The sequence below is a fragment of the Narcine bancroftii genome, chromosome 2, assembly GCF_036971445.1.
Source record: "Narcine bancroftii isolate sNarBan1 chromosome 2, sNarBan1.hap1, whole genome shotgun sequence".
NCBI classification, from domain to species: domain Eukaryota; kingdom Metazoa; phylum Chordata; class Chondrichthyes; order Torpediniformes; family Narcinidae; genus Narcine; species Narcine bancroftii.
The window spans coordinates 278386873-278400026 of NC_091470.1; the positions used below are offsets into that span (position 1 = coordinate 278386873).

Sequence of the window (13154 nt, forward strand, 5' to 3'; positions counted from 1 at the left end):
AATTGTAAGATTTTACATAGTTAATATAAGACTAAGGAATATTTGTATCAATGAGGAAGGAGGTGAGGTACAGATTCGAAGTGTCAGTGGGAGTGCTAACAATGAGGCTGGCAATCAGCAAGGATTATAAAGAGAGGCAGATAGAGTGGGAGTGATAACTTGGGAACGGACATTTTATGAGGGATTGTAAGGTCAAAGTGTGGGCTTTGCTGAACATTGGGCTTCAGTAGAGAGAGTGAGGAGTGACCAGGTAATGTTTTCTTTTTCTTTCTTAGTAGAAGGGACAAGGGATAAAGTTTATGGAAGCTGAAACGGCACTGATTTCCCCACAGCCTACAGAAAAAGAATACATTTACTTGTTTCTTTCTTTTATTTTCACTAGACACAACAATGCATTCTTTAACTCCCCAAACACCACCCAGCTAAACTCATCTGACCTTCTCATTGGCAGGTGATCCTTATACTCACTTTCCTCCTCTTACATCTGAGATTCATCACCCATATACCAACATGACCATGCCAGCCACCCCCCCACCACCCACCCCCACCTTCAGCCTCCGAGTCATGCAAAGACGCAGCTGATTGAAACTGTCCAGCTATGTAATGGATGTAGGAAATTCTCAAATCTCTCACACTTTTGATTCACCAAGCAAAATACCATGCCCCAAAAGCCTAAGTTCAACAGTGCCAAAAACACATTTACTGGGATTGATCGCAATGCCCAACTCATTAAGCCTCTGAAACAACGAGATAAGGTGGCACTTGTGTTCCTCTTCATCCAGATTTGCGACCAGAATATTGTCAATGTAAACAAACACAAAATTGAGGCTGGCGAATACGTGGTCCATAAACCACTGTACATTCCATACTTACTATTGGATTCTAGTTGAGCCTTCTGACATCATGAAGATGGCAGTAACTAGCCCTTTCAGCACATTCAGTCTACAGAATGCAGCTCAGACATCCCAAGACGGCCCTCATTACCCAATTCGGCCTATTCAAATTCCTGCAGATGCCTTTTGTACTCAAGAACATAGCACAGATGTTCCAGCTGATCATGGATTCAGTGGGGCGCGGCTTGGATTTCACCAGCTGCTCGCACCAAGACCTTTTGATGCACTTGCACCAACTATGCCACCACCTGAGTGAATACGGCCTGGCCATCATGAAGTGCTGTTTAGGGTGTTGGCCACTGATTTCCTTGGGCATCACATCAACCAGCATGGAATGGTTCCCTTGCTGGCAAATGTTGAGGCCATACACTAGTTCGCCAGGCTTAGTACAGTCAAGAACCTACAGGAGTTTGTGGGCATGATAACGTTTACTAAAAATTCCTAGCATCAGTGGCTCAGATCATTGCAACCCGTTTGGCCTGATGTCTGGCAAGACCAAAGAAATTACTTGGGACACTGAGTCAATGGTGGTGTTCGAGCAGGCGAATGATGCCCTGGCAAATGCCACCCTCCTGATACACCTACGGGTGGATGTGCCCACAGCCCTCATGGTGACACTAGAGCAACTAATTGAGGGTCAGTGGAAACCACTTGTGTTCTTCAGTCAGCACCTGTGACCCCTGGAGCTGAAATACAGCCTTTGACAGGGAATTGCTAGTCCTTTACCTCACTATCTGGTACTTTTGGTACTTCTTGGAAAGTCGGGAGTTCATGACCTTCATAGACCACAAACGCCTAACCTTCACATTTGCCAAAGTGTCAGATCCATGGTTGGCATGGCAGCAATGGCACATGTCATACATCTTAGAGTATACCATCACCATCAAACACCTCTCCAGGAAAAACAACGTCGCACTCTATCCACTTGATGCACTGCCAAGGCGCAGCAGCTGGACAGAGATGCCGGCTTACCACATCACAACCTCAGGCCTCCAACTTGAGGACATACCTATCGGCCCAACAGGCAACAAGCTCCTCTGTGACGTGTCCACTAGCCAAACTTAGCCAATCGTTCCTGCTGCTTGGAGGCATCGCGTTTTTGACGTACTACATGGTTTGGCCCACCTGTGCATTCAGGCTGGTGGTAGATAGATTCATTTGGCATGGCAGGTCAAGCACTGGGCCAGGACATGCATACATTGCCAAACCTTCAAAGTCCAGTGGCACGTGAAGGCCCCTCTTCAACTTTTCCAGCCTAACCACGAGGTTTGAGCATGTCTATGTGGACATTGTTAGTCCACCGTCGGTCTTTCAAGGGCAAGGCACTTATTCACCATGGTCGACAGATTCGCCAGAAGCTGTACACCGCTCACCGACACGTCCACGGGGTCCTGTGCCAAGACCCTCTTCGCAAGGTGGGTTGCACGTTTCAGCCTGCCTACTAACATCACCTCATACAGGGGGTTGCAGTTCATGTCCAGCCTATGGTCGGCACTGGCACAGCTACTTGGGATCCAGCTAAACCACACCATGGCCTACCATGTGTAGTCCAACAACCTGGTACAGTGTTTCCACTGGCACTTGAAGTTGGCACTGATGGCATGCGTTTGAGTCCCAGATTGGGTGGACGAGCTCTCGTGGGTGCTTTTTGGCACCCACATGGCTCCCAAAGAAGACTTAGCCATGTCGTCAGCAAAGTTGGTATATGGCACCACTCTGACGATTCCAGGCGAGTTTGTGCTGATGGCTTGTGGTACAGAGAAGACCCCCACAGCAGAGTTCACAGACCCTGGAGAAGGTTGGAACACTAGCCCCTGTCCCAAACTCATGCCATAGCCCGAAACCTTCTTTTGTTCCCCAAGGACCTTTGGGAATGCGACTACATTTTTGTTCACAGGGGAATGCAGAAGACACCACTGCAGTAGCTGTACGAGGGCCCATACAAGTTGTGCATCAGAATGAAACCACATGCATCCTCAACAAGAGCAGCCATAAGGAGACCCTCACCATTGACCACCTCAAGCCGGTGCACCTCGACCTGGAACACCCTGTGACTGTGCCATCCCCCATGCCAACAGGATTGGGCACCCAAACAGACTAAAGAGGTGTTGGCCGTGGACTCCAAGCCTCCTAATGCCGGTTCTGGGGGTGGTGGCTCACCCATACAACATGGGAACTGGCTCACGAAACCGCAGGCAGATCCGACTGGAAGACCTTTGAGTGCGGGGCAAGACCACACAGCCTGATGGCTGGTCAGTTCCGCCCCGCTGGTCACGGGGATTGCTGAGAGAGGGTACCTAAGTACATGGCTTTTGAATCAGTAAAGCAGTTGGTTCAAATCACCTTCAATTCTGCGTGGTGTTTTGCTCGTTGCATGACTAGAGCAACTACAAAACTCAATTATCTCCCTTTGCTCCGGAAGATCGAGGAACACCTTGGTAGATGGAGAACTCTGCCCATAATTTTGGTGGGCAGAGTTAATTGCATTAAAATGAAGGTGATACCAAGACTACAATATCTATTTCAGTCCTTTCTCATTCCATTGTCCCAGGGTTTCTTTAAGATGCTCAACGGATGTGTCAGAAAGTTCTTGTGGAATGGTAAAGTTGCTAGGATCTCCATGAAAAAGTTGAGTTGGAATTATAAATTGAGAAGACTGAAATTGCTGGATTAAAAAAAAATATTATTAGTGGCCCATTCAAAGTTTATCACCTCACTCTTTGAGGGAGGTTGTACCCCTCCTGGACTACTTATAGTAGGAGAAAAGATAGCAGGAGAGTTTATACATCAATGGGACACTAAATTGATATCAAAGAAAATGGATAATTCCATATTAAAAAATGTAATACATATGTGGCAAAAAAAATCAATGTATTGGAATAAAGGTGGAAGTTTCTCCTAAAGCACCCTTGACCCAGATCAAATTAATATCTATGACTCTGGATAATAAGATCCTGGACACCTGATGCCAGAAGGGGATGAGGTGTAACAAGGATTGTTATGACCAAGGGCAGCTTATGTAATTCGAACAGCTAAGGTTTGTCTAATAAAACTTTCTTTTGCTATCTTCAGCTAAGATCTTTCTTAAGGGATAAGTTAGGACCGTCTATGGCCTTGCCCGTGTGTAGTGACATGGAAATTCTAATTTGAAAGGGAAATACATGTAAGCCCAAAGCCAGGCTTACACAAGTCAAGGGAAAGTTAGGAGACGGACTTGGCCACAGCAATTCATGAGTAGTGCTGGTCAGACTTATGTCTGGACAGCATGACAGCAGTTAATAATGCCAGGTACAGATTGGTGCAATACAATTTCCTGCATCAACTATACCTCACACCACAAAAATTACATAAATCTAAATTAGAAATTTTGGAAATGTGCTTTAAGTGTGGTGTGAAGATTGAAATCTTTATCCATTCATCCTGGCTGTGTACAAAGATGAGATCCTTCTGGGGGACATTCTGAAAAAAATTCTAAAAGTGTGTTTTCCACACGATCTGGAATTGTATCTTCTGGTAAACATTATGGACATGAGTCTAGATACCAAATTCAGTTTGTGAAAGCCGCTTTGTTGGTAGCTAGGAAGTGTATAGCGGTTACGTGGAATATTACACGGTAGAATGTGGAAATGCAGAGTTGTATTCCCCTGGAGAAAATCATGTACAATTTAAGGAGGAAATTATGGCACATTTGTTAGGGTGTGGCAACCCTCTCTGCAACACATTGGTATGCAGATTTAATTATACCCCTTCTGAATAAAGGAAATCCAGTAATCTGAGTCAGTAATGAAATGATTGAGATCAATGAAGTGAGTCATGGTGCAGATGACGTGCTCTTGTATTTTGTTCCTCATCTTTTTTATTTTAGGCTTATTTGATTTTTTTAAAAAGTTCCCTTAAGGGGTTGTGACTTTACTGATATTTGGTTTTTTGTATATATTTAATTTATATAATCTTTTCTTTGTTGTGGTTCTCAACCTTTTTCTTTCCACTGTCATACCACTTTAAGTAATCCCTATGCCATCGGTGCTCTGTGATTAGTAAGGGATTGCTTAAGATGATATGTGAGTGGGAAGGGAAGGTAGACCCAAATGTTACTGAATTATTTCACTTGAGAAAAATTGTCATTGGCCCATTTCCTTTGGAGTTACGAAACCGTGCACATAACGAGTCAATTAGGTACAATTAAAACAGTGTTCTTCAAACTTTTTCTTTTCACCCACGTACCTTAAGCAATCTCTTACTAATCACAGAACACCTATGGCATAGCGAATACTTAAAGTGGTATGTGGGTGGAAAGAAAAAGGTTGAGAACCTCTGTATTAGGGAATGGGAGGGAGGGGAGAGGGATGGGAAAAACTAAACTCTGTATGTTTATATACTATTGTTGAAAGAGATTGTGTTGTTTGTTTGGATTTGTAGGAGTTTTTTAAAATTCAAAAATTTTCAAAAAAAAAGAAATCCACTCCCAAAATGGAATTTGGCACGTTTGCAGCCATGAAAACCCACTGAAAAGGTTTCTTGAGACCAAAATCCAACATGAGTGACCTCTGACCATGAGAGAATCATTTGCAGCTGAAAGAACATACATATTGGGGTGTCTATGTTCTTCTGTGGGCGGAGGGATCACTGAAATCTCTGCACCAGAATTGACAAGAGATGGTTTTTGAGGATAAGACAGCGGCTGATGTTCCCATAATCAGCAGTTGCCTCTACTGCTGGGCCTGGTTGTTTTCAGCTGCCATTTGTAGAAGTCACAAGGTGGCTGACAGGACCAGGCAGCAGAACCAAATTTCTGATGCTTTCAACAAATACGTCATCCATCACCTCTACCACATCCTCGACCACCTTGATTCCAACCAGGTCGACGAAAAGAATTCTGCTGCACGCCCAAAGCCTGGACTTGAGAGTCAGTGCTACCATTTGCTGCTTCAACTCAGTTATCTTTGATTGATAGGGTGCTGGTGCTATCTTCGATTGAGAAGGTGCTGGCATTACCTTTGATTGATAAGCTGTTGGTGCTTCACAAGGCACAGTAAGCAGTTGTTCTAGTTCCATTTGCTCTAGTTCCATTTGCTCCTTTTGACTTGGGGAAGAAGTCAATCCTCCTATCTTCAATGTACTGACAAAGTGAATTGTGAATTGTTTATTTATTGTCACATGTACTGAGATACAATGGAAACTTTGTTTTGCATGTTATCCAGGAAAGTCAATCATATTTAAGTACAGCAGATAGTGCAAAATCACTGAAAAAAAGTTCAGTTAAAACAGTGCAAGGTTGCGGTGTAAGTAGGGTTACAGAGATTGAGAGACCCCATTTTACTACTGAGAAATCTATTCAAGAGTTTGATAACAAGAAAGAAAATGTTCTTGAATCTGGTAATCCATGTTTTCAAACTCATGCATCTTCTGCCCGATGGGAGAGGAGAGGAGAGAAGAGAGCATGACCTGGGTGGGGTGAGACCTAGTGCTATTGAGAAGAACATCTGAATACATTAAGGAAGAATTGGAAGACATGGAGGCAATAAAAAGGCTTAAAAGTAGCAGCAAACATCTATCCAAAGCAAAGAAATTAAAATGTCTGGTAAGGGAAGAGGATTATCTTGGTAGTGGGAGTTCAGAAGCTTTTTCAAGCTTCTATAGAATTTACACCAGCTCTCAGCTGGCAAGATTTCTGCTGAGTACAAAATGGTGAACTTTTCATTTTGCAATGGTTATCCCAATGACATAAGATTGGCATTAGGGCTGGGGTTAGGAGTGTGAAGGAGTGGCAGAATACCTCTTAATAGAGGTATTCCTCATGTAAAGCATAGACAGCAAATTACCAGAAATATTAATCATGTAATTGAATGAATGATGTTAATGCATTTTATATGACTCATTTGAGTTACTTTTAAATTGTCTTAATTACCAATGACATCAAAGTATATTTTTTTAGTTTACAGAATGTAAATGATGATCAATATTAAAAGTTAAGTTAATCCAGTTATCATTGCTCATCACAATTATAGAAGTTCATACCTGTCATCATCATTTGTTTTAGCCATTTCAGCTTCATCCACATCAAATTCAAAATCTTTTATTTCGTCAGAGAATAACAGTACATCACAAACACCACTTGACATTGTTTGCACAATCTCTTCATAATTACGCTGTTCAAGAGAATGATTCATCAGGAGAATTAGGAAGACATCATGTTGCCATCATCTTCACAGATTTTAAATGTGTTATAAATGTTGTTGTGCGAAGACTTCAGTGTCCACAAACCCTCCCATCTCTTCAAAAATCCTCAACGTGTGCCACTGTCCCAAAATCTCTGGTGAAATTGTTTTTCTCCTTCTCAAATGTTATCATTTTTCCCCATGACATCTATCCATCCCAAAGGATGATGATGGTTCCTTTCAGTTAGTTTGTGGGATTTGATATATGCATGCTAATTTCTCAAATTTTCTCAGTTTTCCCCATGAATGCCAATATAATAGTGTTCTCTTTATTCTATTCTCCTGAGTTCTATGCCCTTATTAACTTTCCTACCCACACATTCATTTCTATACTATAGAACATTCTCAAGGGTAAAGATTGGACATACTGGTGCCAACGACGGATAGAAAAAGAGATGTGGTCCTGCAGGTTGAATATAGAGAGTTAATTAGAACATTAAAAAGGTGAAACTCAATGGTACTAATCTCTGGTTTATTCTTAGTCCATACATTAGTAAGAGTAAGAATAGGTTAGTAGGGCAGAGAAATTCATAGTTGAAAAGCTGGTGCTGAATCCTGGGAGGGCTTCAATACTATTGGGATTTCTTCTGAGACAGAGATCACCTGTACAAGAGGTACAGATTATACTGAAATGGAGGGGTCTACAATTTTGGTGGTAAGATTTGTTAGAGTTACTCAAGTGGAGTTAAATTAGTTTGGTTGGGAAATGAGATCCAAAATAGTAGTGTGAGAGATGAAAAAGTTGAGGAAAATATAGAGGTTAGGAATCTGAATTCAGACCTTGAGGTGAAAATTAAGTGACTTGACCACTTACACCTATAACTATTTACTGTGGAAGTACGATTTTTTTTCTAAATTCCTTCTTGATATGTATTCTTTTGTTGATCTCTAAACACCTTTTAATCATCTACTTTTTTTCTCTTTTCCCCTTTTGTCCTTCAGTTTTCTCATTTAATGTAACTATCCATTATGTTGTTTTCCTCTGATAATGAGGAGACAATCACTGTGTGCAGCTTCTTAAACAGAACTTCCAAAGCCTTTAATATACACAAATTATTTGCATTTTTACAATATAATTTGGTGTCGAAATGCTATGCAACCTTATTTTCTGGAAAAGTGTTTACCTGATGCTTTTTATGTTCATACAATTCTTTGGCTTCTTCCTCAGTCAATTGTGCTGTTTCTTCTGCCAAAATTTGTAATCCTGTCTCACTAATCTTTGGAAAAAATAAACAAATACTTCTTGAGATATTATCTGGGACTTGTAGTGTAAATGGGTTGGATGGCTGAGATTTGGTCAAATGTGTTCAGGAAAGTTTCCTGAATTGTTATATGGAGGTCACAACGAGAGAGAATGCAATACTGGATTTCCTATAGGGAATGAGACAGTGCAGATGATGGAAGTGTGTGTGTGAGGGAACTTTGGATCTAGTTCAAGATAAGATGGGAAGGGATAAGTCTGGTCCTCAGATTCTAAATTAGAGAAAGGCCAAATTTGATTGAATCAGAAAGGATCTGGTAGAGGTGTGCTTGGTAAGTGGGATGCCTTCAAAAATTAAAATTTGAGTTTGTATGCAAGAATTAAAAGCAAGACAAACAGCAAGACAAAAGTAAGGAACCTTGGTTTTCAAAAGATATTGAGGCCCTGGTTAAGAAGGTGCATAATAGATATAGGCAGAAAGGAACAAACAAGATAGATACTTGAGAAGAAAAAAAATGCAAGAAAACGCTTAAGGAAATCAAGAGGGCTCAAACAAGGCTCCACCAGACACAGTAAAGTATATTTAAGATCAAAAAGATAGCAAGGGAGAAAAAAATTGTCTTGAAGCTCAGAGTGGTTGTCTATGGATGGAGCTAAAAGAGATGGAAAAAGATCATAAATGTTATTTTTTGCATCTCGGGTTACTTGGGATATGGACACACAGTCTATTGCAGAGAGGCAAAACAGCAATGAGGTGATGGACTATATACAGAGTACAAAGGAAGAGGTCTTGTTGCCTTGAGGAAAATAAGGGTGGATAAATCATCAGGGCCTAACATGATATTCCCTCAGAGTGAGGCTCATGCAGAAATTGTAGGCACCCTTGCATATACTTAAAATGGCCTCAGCCACAGGTGAGGTGGCAGTGAGATGGAGAATAGCTAATGTTGTTCCATTGTTTAAGAAAGGCTCCAAGAATAATCCAGGAAATTATACGCCAGTGATCTTGTCATCAGTAGTGGGTAAATTGTTGGAAAGTATCTTAAGAGACCAGATAGATTAGTACTTGGATAGATAGGATTTGATTAGGCACAGTCAACATGGCTTTGTGTGTGGTAAGTCACGTCCAATCAATCTTATAGTTTTTCATGGCGTTTACCAGGAATATAGATGAAGGAAAGGCAATGGATGATGTCTACATCAATTTAAGTAGGGCCTTTGACAAGGCATGGGAGGTTGGTCAAGAAGTTAAGTCATTTGATATTCAAGATGAGGTAGTAAACTGGATTAGACTAGTTTTGTGGGAGAAGCCAGAGAGTGGTAGTAGATGATTGCCTCTCTGTCGGGAGACCAGTGACTAGTGGTGTGCCTCAGGGAATGATGCTGGTTTCATTATTGCCATATATATATATTATCCATCTGGGTGATAGGGGGCGTGACCATGTGAAGGACTTAGACGTTTTGATTGAACTCTCTGTGAAGAGTACTAAATAAATGGTCAAAACTTGAAAATCGAGATTTTATTCATCAAAAATGGATAAAGCTAGTACAAAGTCAAGGCAGCCAAGAACAAAGACTGAAGAGCTCCTATTCAAATGGGAATATTGGGTGAAAGTCTGAAAGGGAGTGGTGCAAAAATGGCGATGGGACTGTCAGATCCAGATAAAACTGGGGAGTCAGGCCAAAAATTGAGCATCTTCCTGGAAAAAAATGGAGGATCTGAGCAACCGATTCTCAGCTGTTGAGACAGAAATGAGAAATATGACTGAGAAAATGACTGAAATAAAAGAGATTGTTGAAGACATGTTGGAGAGAATGGGTCAAACAGAGATAAAACTGTTGAAAACACAGGAAAAACGAGGCTTTTGAAAAAGCTAAAAAAATGGGAGTCAGATAAATGGACTGCTGGACATGATTAGATCAAAAGTAAAAGTAAGATTTTAATTAATAAAAATGTACCAATAATAATAGAAGAGACATTAACCAATCAAGCTGGAAGTTTTGTCATGGCACATTGTAAAAATTATGCAGAATCATGGATGTTTCTGAATATTTACACCCCAAATTATGATGATGAAGTCTAAGCCCCCAGGGGAAGATGGGTTCCCTCCTGAGTTCTATGAAGGATTTAAATCTAATTGATATATTGTTGTTTGGGTTCATGTGGGTCCCACAGGTTAAGAACCAGACCAAAGTGCAGGTACAAAGCATACTTTTATTTCAGGGATGGAATTGGAACAACAGGATCAATACGTAAACTTCTACACATACACAATATGCAGGGGGACAAATATACACTTTTTGATGACGATGGGGAAACCAACAGAAACATGGGAATTTACAAAAGCATACACACTCAACAATCAGATCAAGATGATATTACGTGCCCCCACTCGTTGACCGGTATGGACACAGCTCTGCTCCCTAGCCTTGAGACTCACCCCAACCCAGTACAGAAGGTGATACTTACATGCCACGAGGAGTCCAAAGAGACAGAACAAAGGGGCCAATGGTTCTTTATAGTTCTTGAGGGAAAAGCTAGGAGGGGCAAACGTAAAGGTCAGTGTGGGCCCCGTTGGTTGCTGTGGCCAATAGCTCGAAGCCAAGTGCATGGACTCAGCAGGGTGAACTGAGGTGATTCAATTAGGCCAATTGTAAGGGTCACCTTGATGGCTTGGGGTTAGTCCTTGACCTTGATTGGCAGATAGTGTGACCTCCAAACAGGAGCGTAGCAGTGCCACTAGGTGGTGGATGCTGCCTCTCCATTACATATATGGAGACAGCTCAACCCTTTAGAAAGAGACTATTTAATCTACTCAAGAGTACACGATTCACATACAAGGATTGACTTATTTTTAATATCTAACCAGTTACAAAGTAGAGTGGTAAAAACGGAATATTTGGTAAGACTTTTATCAGACCACTTGCCATTACTATCACGCTAATGGAAAAGCAAGTATGTACATATGGTGCCTTAATGCTACATTATTAAAAAAGAATGATTTTTGTGAATTTATTAAGAGACAGATAGAAATATTTTGTGAAAATAATCTTCCTTCCAATGATCATAGGTTTTTCATATGGGATGCGCTTAAAGCTTATTTGAGAGGACAAATTAATTCTTACACTAAAAATCTTGAGAATATGAAAGAGAATTAGAAGGCCTAGAGAAGTATATAACAAAATTGGAAAAAGAGTATCATATATCAGGAACACAAGAAAAATATAGAATATTAGAGAATAAAAAGTTACAAAAGTTACAAGAAGTTACACTACAAACATAGAATAAAAAAAATTATATTAAAAATTAAACAAAAATATTATGAACTAGGAGAATGGGTACATAAAATGTTATCTTGGCAGATTAAAACAGAGGAGTCATCCAGAATGATAAATGCAATAGAAACAGAAGTTGATACTATAACATATAATCAAAAAGGCCCATGATGGCGGTCTTGAAGACCCTCGTCTCCTCATCAGATTTCTGGTCCCAGGTAAGCTAGTCGAAGTTGAGGCCGGGCGTCAGTGCACAGATGGCTGGTTGCGAGAGCGCATCGGCAACCACATTGTCCTTCCCCACCTTGTGCCAAATGTCGGTGGTAAACTCCGACATGAAGGAGAGGTGACACTGCTGGTGGGCCGAACAGGGATCCTTTGCCATCGTGAGTGCCTGGGTGAGGGGTTTGTGGTCGGTGAAGATGGTAAAAGTCCTCCCCTCCAAAAAAAAGTGGAAATGCTGCACCACCAGGTGCATGCCCAGTAACACGCAGTCGAAGGCACTATACTTGTGTTTCGGCAGGTGGAGCAGGTGGCTGAAAAATGCCAAAGGCTTCCATTGTCCATTCACCTGCTGCTCCAGGACAGCACTGACGGCTGAAGCTGAGGCATCGACCGAGAGTGCGGGTGGGCGAGCACATTGGCCTTTGTGAGGGCATCCTTGGTGGCCTCGACTGTGCTGCAGGCTTCTGGGTTCCAAGCGTGCGTTTTGTGCTTGGCTCTGATGAGAGCGAATAGTGGCTGCATGATGCGCGCAGCTCATCAATTGATTAAGCGGTTGTACAAGTTGACCATACCCGCGAACTCCTGCAGCCCCTTGAGGCTGTCCAGGTGTGGGAATTCCCTGATAGCGGCAACCATGATGGTATGGCCCAGGAACTGCAAGGACTCTTTCCCAAACTGGCACTTGGCCTGGTTGATGGTAAGGCTGAACTCGGCCAGCCGGATAAAAGGGCACGTATGTGGGCCTTGTGTTGCGCCTGGTCCTTGCTGGCAACGAGGATGTCATCCAAATAAATAAAGACAAAATCCAAATCCCTGCCCACAGAGTCCATGAGGCACTGGAAGATCTGAGCGGCGTTCTTGAGCCCGAACAGCATGCGTAGGAATTCGAACAAGCCAAAGGGGGTGATGATGGTCATCTTGGGTATGTCCTCAGGGTGCACCGGGATCTGGTGATATCCACGCACCAGGACAACCTTGGAGAAAACCCTCGCACCGTGCAGGATGGCTGTAAAGTCTTGGATATGAGGAATGGGGTAACAGTCAGGAACTGTTGCCTTGTTGAGCCGACGATAGTCTCCGCAGGGACGCCAGCCGCCGGAGGCTTCTGGGACCAGGTGGAGTGGCGAGGCCCACGGGCTGTCGGACCGTCGAATGATCCCCAGCTCCAACAGGTGCGAAAATTCCTCTTTCACTGCCTGGAGCTTGTCAGGCGGGAGCCGGCATGCCTTGGCGTGAACCGGTGGGCCCTGGGTGGGGATGTGGTGGAACACCCCGTGGTGCGGCGAGGCAGCGGAGAACTGTGGCTTGAGGAGTGTTGGGAACTCCTCCAGGATTCACTGG

General features: G+C 42.4%; 1 protein-coding gene across 1 annotated transcript in view; it reads right to left on the reverse strand.

Moving 5' to 3' along the window:
• Window positions 1-13154, reverse strand: part of LOC138755307 (thioredoxin domain-containing protein 3 homolog) — a 104239-nt gene that overhangs the window by 44730 nt on the left and 46355 nt on the right. Inside the window, exons 9-10 of the mRNA XM_069921067.1 lie at window positions 8236-8328; window positions 6912-7042 (exon numbers count right to left, since the gene is read on the reverse strand). Coding sequence (XP_069777168.1) covers window positions 6912-7042; window positions 8236-8328 — 224 coding nt within the window. The remainder of the gene's footprint in view (window positions 1-6911; window positions 7043-8235; window positions 8329-13154) is intronic.